The 10,669-nt window shown below is 44.0% G+C and overlaps 1 protein-coding gene across 3 annotated transcripts in view; it reads right to left on the bottom strand.

Moving 5' to 3' along the window:
- Positions 1–865: 865 nt before the first annotated feature.
- The window catches only part of LOC109290078 (keratin, type I cytoskeletal 14-like), a 10,155-nt gene continuing 351 nt past the window's right edge, over positions 866–10,669 (bottom strand). Inside the window, exons 2-10 of one of the 3 annotated variants that reach the window (XM_019506461.1) lie at positions 10,280–10,595; positions 8,526–8,608; positions 6,222–6,378; positions 5,056–5,217; positions 4,151–4,276; positions 3,698–3,924; positions 2,468–2,748; positions 1,871–1,972; positions 866–1,215 (exon numbers count right to left, since the gene is read on the bottom strand). In XM_019506461.1, coding sequence (XP_019362006.1) covers positions 1,190–1,215; positions 1,871–1,972; positions 2,468–2,748; positions 3,698–3,924; positions 4,151–4,276; positions 5,056–5,217; positions 6,222–6,378; positions 8,526–8,608; positions 10,280–10,595 — 1,480 coding nt within the window. In that variant the 3' untranslated portion in view covers positions 866–1,189. Of the gene's footprint in view, positions 1,216–1,870; positions 1,973–2,467; positions 2,749–3,697; positions 3,925–4,150; positions 4,277–5,055; positions 5,218–6,221; positions 6,379–8,525; positions 8,609–10,279; positions 10,599–10,669 lie in introns of all 3 variants that reach the window. The other 2 variants (XM_019506468.1, XM_019506477.1) reach the window with 2 other exon arrangements.

The raw sequence follows: 10,669 nt of genomic DNA, 5'->3' as shown, positions 1-10,669 counted from the left end.
AATTAGAGTAGCTCTCTATAGTCCTCGAAGGATCATGTGTATTCAGCATCCCGCACTTCAAAATGGTGGCAGGGGTGCTTTAACTAAAGCTCATTCAAGTTTTAGTTAAAGCACCCCCAGCACCATTTTGAAACACAGGGACACAGAGGCTGCTGGAACAAGCTAATTAGCACACGCCGGCAGACTCAATTAATTGAGTCTACTCCGACATGTGCTAATTAGCACGCGTCGGAGCAGAGCTCCGGCACGTGTATAGGTGCCCTGACTGACTCCCCTGTGAAATGACTTTCTGAGAGGTTCTTTTGGCACTGTGAGGCTAGGTACAGACATTTAAAAACCCCAAAATTGAATCAAAGTTACAGTTTTCTGTAAGCAGCATTGTTTAGATGGGTAGCGAACAGAACACACATTCATCCCTTGGTGGAAGGGGCAAACTTTAGACTGGGTTCGGCCATTTTTAAACCAGTCTATGTGTGCCAAACTTCTGTTCTGTTATGGGTATAGACCAGTTTCCAATCACTTATACCAGTAAAAATGTAATGTTTGTACTTGACCTAAAGCTTCCTGGCCCATCTGGTATGCCTCTCTTCTTTCGAGTTTTAACTACAGCTTTCAACTGAGGTGTATTTTGTGTCAACAAACCCTTGGCCACACACAAACTAGACTATTTTTCCTGTCCAGATGTACAAAATAAAATAGCGTATTATACAATTAATAGAAATATTTAATAAGCAATATAGAATGAGAGGTGAATTTCCCATCTAAGGGGTTAGCACTGAGTAACACAGGTAATCTCTTCTCGGCCTTTTGGCTAAAATGCAACATTGACTATTAAAATTGTTGAAATAAATTAGTTTCCAGGCAGTTTTATGGTTGCAGCAGACAGAAATGAAGCTTTATTCAAGATATTTTTCATCAGGAGGTAAATTTCTAAGCACAATACAGTTCGCTTAACTAACAGTGGCTGGACACAGAAATGCAGAGGAAAGAAGCAGATAGCATGGAGGAGGCCATATGAGCAGCTCAGATAAGCCTGCTGGTATGGATGCCATCAACAGCAGTGAGTAACAGGAATGAGCAGTTCTCCTTGCTCATTTGCACAGGCATGCACTGAACATGCTGGGAGCACTTCCACTTTGTCTGAAGTTTGACTTGAAGGTCCTGCACTGGGAGAGGCTGGTGTTGCTGATCAGGCATAAAGCTTCCTGGATTGCCCTATTGAAAAAGTGAAGACAGTAATATTTTTGGAAGGTGGAGGAATAAAATCTCTCAAGCAACACTGTTGCTGTTATTATGGCCTATTACCTAATTACAGTAGCATCCACAGTGCACTGTATTCTTTTTAAACTTTCAGGAGGGATGGCCCCTGCCCTCCAGAAGAAGAATGGAAAAACAAGTGGGCAAGTGGTGAGCCAGCTATTGGAAGAAATTCATGAGATACAAGCTTATAAAAACAAAAAAATTCTATAATTTTTTGAGAAGCATGGAGTTTGCTTGTTTGTTTGTTTTGGTGATACCTTATATTGGACCAACTTTATAATTGTGAAAGATGTAAAATAAGCTTTCAGGCACCAAGTGCATTTTTTAAGGTTGGGTGACCTTGAAACCAGGAACCCTTGTCATGAAGAATGCTCAAAATTGTATATCTGGGAGAGCTATTATTTTAACTAACATATTTTGCATCATTTTTATCAATGAATAAACTGGCATAAAGGAACGGCTCCAAACAAAGTCATTTTCTGGCTTTGCTACCATGAACAAGTGAAAATATAATTCTAATCAGCAAGACTCTTAGTGCAGAAAGGAGCCAAAGCATTTCTGATCAATCTAATAAATCCATCTGAGAAACTGCCAAGGCCTGGAGTCTTACCAGATTTCATAGTCTTTATGGCTTCAGTCACTTCTTCCATTGTTGCGCCTCTCTCCAATGTATTATTCCCCTGTAGGCAAATTCTTAGATTTTCATTCCCTTCTGAAATCATACGGTTGTCAAAGTTAGAGATAAAAAATAACTTTCAGTCATCTAGTCCACTCCCTGTTCATACAGCACTAAGTAATGATGGTTCTCACTTGCTCATCCACGTTGAATAGTGTGACTGCTTTAATGCTGATGCCAGTTCTAATACAAAGCCAGACAGTTCCTTTGGACATCAGCATGGTCTTGGCTGGGCTATAACCAGCTTTTCACAGTTACCTCTGCAGCATCCTTTGTTTTGCCTCTTCACCAGGGAACATATCTTTCGCTTAAATTCCCACCCCTCTACACATGCTCTGATTTAACGCATTCTCCACTGCATCCTCTCCTATCATTCACATCATTCTTAAAAATACCTCAGTCTTGCCATACAAAAACAAACACTAGAGGAGAGTGAAACAGTGCCCTAAAGGTGAGACAGCAGTGCTGACACATCCTCTTCTGCCATGCAGAAAAAGAGCTGACATCATTTTCTTCTGTTATGGTTCTTACCTTGGCCTTCACATTTGTTGGGCTGAGTCTGGGACGATGAAGCAAAGCAGTAAGAAGAGTTACCCCCACCACAGCCACCTCCTCCTGAAATTTTACTACTGGGTCCTCCTCCTGTGCCTCCACCACCACATATTCCTCCTGAAGACCAGCTAGTACCACCTCCACCACATGATGACCAGCCACTTCCTCCTCCTCCACCACTTCCACTGGCTGATGACCAACTAACTCCTCCACGTCCTCCTCTTCCTCCTCCTCCTCCTCCTGCTCCTCCCTGTATGTAGCTGTAAGGGGAGAAAGATATTTGAGGAATGAAACAAAAGAACAGGTGTATTCTAGCTGAAGCCATAGAGGGACTGCGTGTCCTTGCTCTTTTCCACCCAGCCCCTTCTCCCTACCTGATCCATACATGCAAGACTTTAAGATAATGGGACTGAAATTCCATCCTCCCCCTGATGCCACCCATGGCATTTTTGCCAGCTTACCTCAAGTCCTTTGACAGCTGCCTGCCATAGCTCTGACAGCATGCTCATTCCCTGATACCCAAATAATAAAGATGCAGAACTATATCTCTGTCATACTCATGCCACAGCACAGACTTAAAACCAACATAATCTGAGATATGGCTGAATTTAATAAATGGCTCAAATGATCTCCCAAGCTTCATATTTGTCAGGATTAAGAAAAGTGTGGCTATGTTATTTTGCTTAGTTTTCATTCTCACAGTGCATGTCTACATGTTCATTAATGTGCATTGGCTACTACACATTTAATTTAGTACTTGTATAATCAAGTACTAAATAAATATACTAAATATACTAAAGAAATTTGCTGTAGCAACAACGAATGCCTTTTAAGTGACGCTATTGCACAGTAGCCTATTAGCAGTGTTTGTGCTGTGACATGCTACTACGTAGTATTATTAGGCTACTGCGCTGCTATCATCTCATGTAGGTGCATCCATAGCTACCTCTACAGGTCCCTTTCTGTCTGGAAGCAGAAATGGCAAAAGACTGTCATAAATCCTCTTCTCCTGTGAGTTTCTCCTCGAATGACTACCACTTTGATGTTGTGAGATTTAGACTTATCAGATAAAAGCAATTCCCATTTCACCACACCTTTTCATAATTTACCTGTTTTCTACTGATTCCTTTGTTGTGTGTTACTATACTTGCTTTCAACTACTTATGACACTAACTTCTTTAATATTATCATAGTTTCCCATATGTTTACCCAATGTCATGCTGTCCTTCCTCAAGCAACTCCCGGTATTGACAGATTTCCTGTTCCAGGCGGATCTTGATGCCAAGTAGCATCTTGTACTCCTCGTTCTGACTCTGTATTTCACATCGGATACTGGCCAGTTCTTCTTCCACAGGGTTGATCATGTTCTGGATCTGTTGCAGCTGCATGCTATAACGGCGTTCTGTGTCCTCCAAGTTGGATTGCAGGGACTGTAACTAAAAAACGTAAAGAATAGACAGCTTGTATGCACGTGGCAAGTCTTAACTCCTTTTGATGCAGAAAGCAGTACTTTTCAATAACAGAAGGGAGAAGCAAGTCCCTCATGACAACAGCATCCCTCCATCTATAGAAGGAATGCTTGCAATAACTGCTCTCTTATCATTCCAGTAACCATGTGCCCTATGTCTTTTATGAGAGGCAAAGCAAATGGAAATATCATACCATGCTGAGCTGAGACTGGAGCTCAATTTCTAGTCTCTGATATTCACGTCTCAGCTCTGAGACCTGTTGGTTGCTTGATTCAATCTCCTGACCACTGGTGTGGACTTCGTGTCTAACCTCTTCCATCTGAAAAATGCAAATACAGAATCTGAAGGTTTCTGACCAATGTTTAAAAAAAAAATTAATCAAATTAAACAACAGCCCCTTGTCATGTAATGATATGAGATGACTCTTTAGCCCCAAATTAACCAAGTCCTTTGTTCATCACTCCTTATATTTGCTTCCTTAGCAGTTCCCCTAAAAAAATGTATTATGGTCAAACCCCAATAGCATGATGTGCATGGGACTGTGCAATTAATCAGAGAAGCACACTCTGCTAACTGTCTGCATCTACATGAGATGCTGACTGTGCAGTAGCTCATTACTCATTGGTAAAATCTTCCGCTCCCAGGTGCTGAGCAAGGGATTGGCAAGCCTGCCTTGCAATTATTAAAAAATAAAATAAAAGAGGTTTTGCTCTTGTGTATCTTCATGCATATTTCTGTAAAGAAGGCAAGTTACTTTGCCAGTAGCTGTCTGCTAACTGATTCAACGTGGTAACTATATTTGGTAAATGTGATGTTAAGCAGCCAATTTTACCTAGCAAAGATGGCTTAAGTTGTCAGTATGAAGAAGTTTGTGACACTGTCTAGATTGACAGTAGCCATTATCATGAGTTGATATTCCATTATTACAGTATTGAATTATTGCAAATGGAAGTCAGGTGTTTGTGATGAAAGTTGTGATAACAGGCAGAGTGTGACATATGAGTGATATTATCAGGGTTTGACTGTATGTGCTGTGTCCTGGAAGTCCTCAAGTATGAGCTGTTTTGCATAAACTGATCCATCTGAACTGGGATTTACCTTGCTTTCATACCAGCGTTCAACCTCTTCACGGTTCTGCCGAATGATGTATTCATACTCCTTTCTCATCTCATTCAATTTTCCCATCAGATCTTCTCCTGGAGCAGCATTGACCTCCACACTGACATCACCACCAGACTGTGACTGCAATGATCTAATTTCCTGCAGAGTAAGCCCAAACCAAGCAGATAGGAAAGAAAGACTTAGTTTCCTGTTGGAGAAAGTTTTGGAAAATGGCATACACATGTCATGTGTGACCTAACAAATGACCACTGTCATCTGAAAAAGGTCAGATGAGCATTCAGGGGGAGTGGGGAAGCTGGGAGGCTGACTGGGAGCTATAAGATATGGTTCCCATGCAAACCTTCACAGTGAGTAATAATGATCTGAGAATATCCCATGGTGATTGTGTAAATATAGTAAATGAAGGAACTCCTGTTTTTTTCTAGAAAGCAAGAAATGAAATCAGGGAAGACGCAAAAGGAACAATCATAAGGGGGTGGGGGGCAGAGGACAGTCAAAGTATGAATGCACTTTGACATCTGGCCCTGGGCTTTGTAAATCCCGGATGCAGCTATGGTCTTCATGGAGGTCCTTTGGTTGTGAAAGTGAAGAAACCGTGAACTTATGTGCCAATTATAAGGTGCATGGATAAAGATCCCACTACATAAATACCCAAACCAGCGGACCAAGACCCATGGAAAACCAAATCTTAGTGGAACTGCAGAACCCAGCTCTGCCAAGACATAAATCCAGTCACCTAAATTCATGAAATTCACAAAGGTATTGAAAATCATTCATTCAGGCTGCAATTCTCAAATCACCTTGGTGTAGCTACCACTTTGGAAACTGAAATATTTTGTAGCTAAGAAAGGTCACAGTATGTCAGCTGCTTAAATTTTCATATTCTTTCCTAAGAACTGTAAAGGGGAACTGTAAAACAGGGAGAGAATGAATGGGTTTTATCTTTTGTTGCTTCTTTATGCACAACAAAGGCAGCATAAGACATTTTTTCAGAAATACATTTTTTCTGCTTGTGTGTTCACATCAAAAAGTAATATGCCTTGATTGCCAGGCTTTTGCCCTGAGACTGCAGGAGGGATACACATTCCCAAGAGAAAGAAACTTGAGCTGTAGCTTCCCAACTACTAAGAGTCAGGTCTTACCTCCGCATGATTCTTCTTGAGTTGAATCAGCTCCTCCTGTAGGGACTCAAATTGCATCTCCAGGTCAGACTTAGCTAAAGTCAGGTTGTCCAACACGGGGCGCAAGCCATTAATATCACCCTCCACACTCTGCCGAAGACTATATTCGGTCTCATACCTGAATCACAGGTGAAAAAACACAACTAATTCAGCAACTGCATCCCTGATTGTGTGTTTCTGGTATTACTTTAATTTATAAACAGGATCGTATTTTCCATCACTTTTTTTTCCGCCTTCATCTCTATATTTTGTCTCTCACTTGTACCATTTTCTGTCTAGTCTAAGTCCAGTGGTAGGGATTTAAGTTTTAATATTTCAAAAATCCTTTTTCCTTGTTCTTTTCCACTTTCTCTATTTTCTGTGGGTGTGGTGTAGCTATCCACCAATTTCTATGGGCTTCCAGAAGAAAACAATATTCCCCTCTTTTTTCCTTTAAAATCTATAGATTTCTTATGCCTTTGCCCCACAAACAGATTCTTTGTTGCCATAAACAGTAAGGAAACCATTATTTGTTGATGCCTGTCACAGGGGCACTCGGGTGCCCCGTTCCTAAGTAGGAATTAGGACATCTGCTAATTGCCAGGGCAGCTCAGCTGCTGGTTGCTGGGGCAACCGGAACAGGTCACATGGCAAAAAGGGGCAGGGCCTGGCCTTTATAAGCAGGCCAGGCCACAGCCTAGCTGGCAGTTACCATCTAGCAGCCTGAGAAGCAGGAGCTCTGCAGAGGAACAGAGCAGGGCAGTTCTCTTCTGGCAGCTGGAGGAGTGAGAGCTCTGCAGTGGAGCTGAGCTGAGTCGGGCAGACTGATAGAACGAGTAGCTGCATCATGACAAGGGGGGAGAGAACCCTGACTAGGAGGTCTTACTGGAAGGCCAGGAGGGGCCTGGACTTTATGTTATAGCCGGCTGGCTTATGGTTCTGTTATGTTAGTTGTGTAAATAAACCGGAGGACCGGGTGAGGCTGTAGGGGTGTGAGGAGGCCTCACAGGAGATCCCCAGTAGTCTGGGGGGGTTTCCTGGGTGCCCTGTTCGGGCACCGAGCAGTGCCGGGGAGGCACGGCTGGTTGGCGCTGGTGGGACGCGGTGCTCTCACAGGAGCTCCCCAGTAGTTGGGGGGGTTCGTGGGTGCCCTGTTTGGGGGCATAGAGCAGTGCCTGGGTGGCACAGCTGTTTGGCACTGGTGTAGTGTGGTATGTGGGGGTTAAGACCCCAGCCCGAGGGCGGTATTCTGCCCAGTCGGGCGAAGGACCCCGAGAAGGGTCAGGGGCCAGGCACGGCTGCGTGCCACCTGAGCCCCAAGCGCGGTTGAGCAGGGTACAGAACCCAGAGAGGGTGATAGCGCGGAGAGCACATGTATAGGCCCGAGTGTGGGTGAGCGTAAGAGGCCGGAGTAGGGTAGGCACGCGGTTAGAGGTCCGAGGCAGGGCCGGAGCGTGCGAGTGAGAGCCTGAAGAGGGCGAGTACACTAGCCGAACCCCGGAAGGGGCAAGACCGGGCTTGTACAACGAGGGCACGAGAAGCGCGGGACAAGCCCCAGAGAAGGGCGAGGGCGTGAGGAGCGCAATTAAAAGCCTGGAGTAGGGCGAGCGCACGGGTGGAGGCCTGAGGCGGGCCAGCGCGTGCAATACAGCCCAAAGAAGGGCGAACACACGAGTAGGCCCCAGAGAGGGGCGAGGGCTAGCGAACATAGGGGCGCTAGAGCAAGGGGCATAGGTTGCGTGACAAGCCCAGGGGCGCCTGAGGAAGGGCGTGGATTGCGTGACAAGCCCAGGGTGCCAGGCAAGGCACAACTGACCAGACAACGTCCGGAACAGCTGTGAGGCTTGGGGCGTGCTAAAGGGGAGGTAGGAGGCATGCATAGCCCATAAGGCCGGGGTTGCACCAAGTCGCCCCATCTGGTACGGGGGGGCAGTATGAGCAGAACACTGTGACCAAGGGAATCTTAAGGCAGCCTGCCATATCAAACCATTATACCAACAAGACATGGCAGGCGAGAATCAGAGGGTGCTGGAGCTCCTAACTTGGCACAGCAGGGGGGCGCTAGCGGGATCACGGCCACTCCTAGGCCCCACTCCGTGACAACGCCCCTTTATGCAGTCAAGAAAAATCTGAAAAGCTGACATAAAGATCAGATGTCAAGTCTGCTGTCATGGAATTAAAAGATACTATAACCCTCTATAACAGGTGCCTTTGTACTGGGAATCCATATGGATAAGGTGAGGAAAGTAGAAGGCAGTGAGTGACTGGATGTGAAAATGTATTTACTTCATCCTGAAGTCTTCAGCAGTCATCCTGGCATTATCTAGGTCCAGTATGATCTTGTTATTTGCCACAGTTGCCAAAACAATCTAAAAGAGATGATAGTACACTGATGACTTCCAAACCTGCAGGCTCATCACATTCTCATTAAGGCACAATAACGTCATGAACAGATAGGACGGAAACAACATTTCTTAGGCACAAGGATCTGAATGAGTCCATCTCATTCACAAAGGAAAAGTAATGATGATGCTCATATGAAAAATGGCACTGGAACGTTACACATCACTCACCATCTGTAGAAATTGTACGGCTTTCTTCTTTATGTCAATAAAGCAGCCCTCCATTACCAACAACAACAATGGTGTTCCCACTGTCCTGTGTTTTTCTTTGTGTTTCATCCCCCAAAATGTTAGAAGAGAACACTTTGGCATTAAGTCAGGTATTAAAAATCAACCTATTTTAGCATGTTTTCAAGTCCTTTTAAATGGAACATGGTCATCATCTTATTATTGTACCTGAAACTTTTACCAGCTATCACTTCATTCCTGGGCCCCATTCCTACCCTTGTCTGCCCACTTCCCCATTCTTTGATTCTCTCCTTAAACACATTTCCCCCGAACACCTACAGACAGTAGTCTTTCACTTAATGAAATATTAACAGCTACCAAAAGCTGCAACAAGGAGACACAGAATAAACATCCATATTCCTTCAACTGCTGCTTGTTTTTTTGCTTCCCATGTCCATCCATTGCCTACATATCAAGAGCCTTGTTCCCTTTGGCAATGTCCCTGAAGTGCTCGCTTATCCTAGAGCAAAGTGAACGTAAAGTGTCTGCAACACACAAACAAATCAGAATAGCACAATTTTAAATTAGATGCTCTTACAACTGATGTAAAATACCACATAAGTTCTAGGTGTAATGAGCTTGGATGGTGCTGAAGTAATGAAGAATCTGCATAGACTATAAACCCACTGGGTAGAAACCCTATCTTTTACCTCCCCATAAAGCACCTATTTTACTTTCCACACTATGATTATTATAATCAATGCTACTTTTCACACCTAAATCCCTTGGTCATATATAAATACAGTATGGGCCACATGTCCAATAAATGTACCTTCCTGCAAGAAAGGGAGGCCTGATTCCTGTACCTAGCATTTGTGGGTGCAGGGTGAGGCTGGTTAACACTGCCAGTGGGGCCAGATTTATTGCTATGGCTCTGGCCCAATTCTTTTTCTCCCATTGGCACTACAGAGTGGGGGAAACGCACATTATGCCCTGTTACAGCACGTAGCATTTGCCATTATGTATGCTTTCTGTCTTCCTGTTGCCAGCAAATTGCCACTTGGAAGGCCCATTGGTAAAGTACACTCCTAACTTCCAAACTCTTTCTTCTGAAACAACACTGGCTTTAGAGACCATAACTATATGTCTTTTTGCAGGATTGAGGAGTCAGTGGGAGCTTCTGGAAGGTCAACGTTTCTGAGGCCACATATGGATATAAGAGTCTAATTTGGGCTGGCTTTTTGGTTTTTGGTTTTTAAATTTTTTTTTTCTGAACAGGTCCATTTTAAATAGACTATAGGAATTCCTGTGTCCTGGCACAAGACCATATTATAAGTAATTTTCTTTATTTATGTCTGCAAAGATTATTATTACTATTGCCTCAAAATTTCCCCTGCTATCTGCCAAACATGCTGAGCACAGTCTCACAAAGAATCCCTTCTGTTGTTCATTTGAAAAATTAGATCCTACCTGGTTTAGAAGGTCTTCAATTGGTCCATAATAGTGGGTGTAATCCTTTCCATCTTGAGGACCATGTCTCTGATACCACTCCCTGATTAGACATTCGAGCTGAAGGTTATCTTCCTCCAAACATCGCACCTTGTCCAAGTAAGATGCCAGGCGTTCATTAAGGTTCTGCATGGTCATCTTTTCATTGTTGGAAAGGAAGCCAGTATCATCACCCCCAAAACCTCCTCCACCACCAAAGTTGCCTCCACCAAAGCCAACGCTGCCTCCACCAAAGCCAATGCTGCCTCCACCAAAGCCAGTGCTGCCTCCACCAAAGCCAATGCTGCCTCCACCAAAACCAGTGCTGCCTCTACTAAATCCACCTCCAGAACCACAACCAAATCCCCCAAT

This window comes from Gavialis gangeticus, unplaced genomic scaffold, assembly GCF_001723915.1.
Source record: "Gavialis gangeticus isolate Ggan-Ray unplaced genomic scaffold, GavGan_comp1, whole genome shotgun sequence".
In the NCBI taxonomy this organism is placed as follows: Eukaryota; Metazoa; Chordata; order Crocodylia; family Gavialidae; genus Gavialis; species Gavialis gangeticus.
Note: the sequence above shows the minus strand (reverse complement) of the source record. Positions and strands in the feature narration are given on the sequence as shown.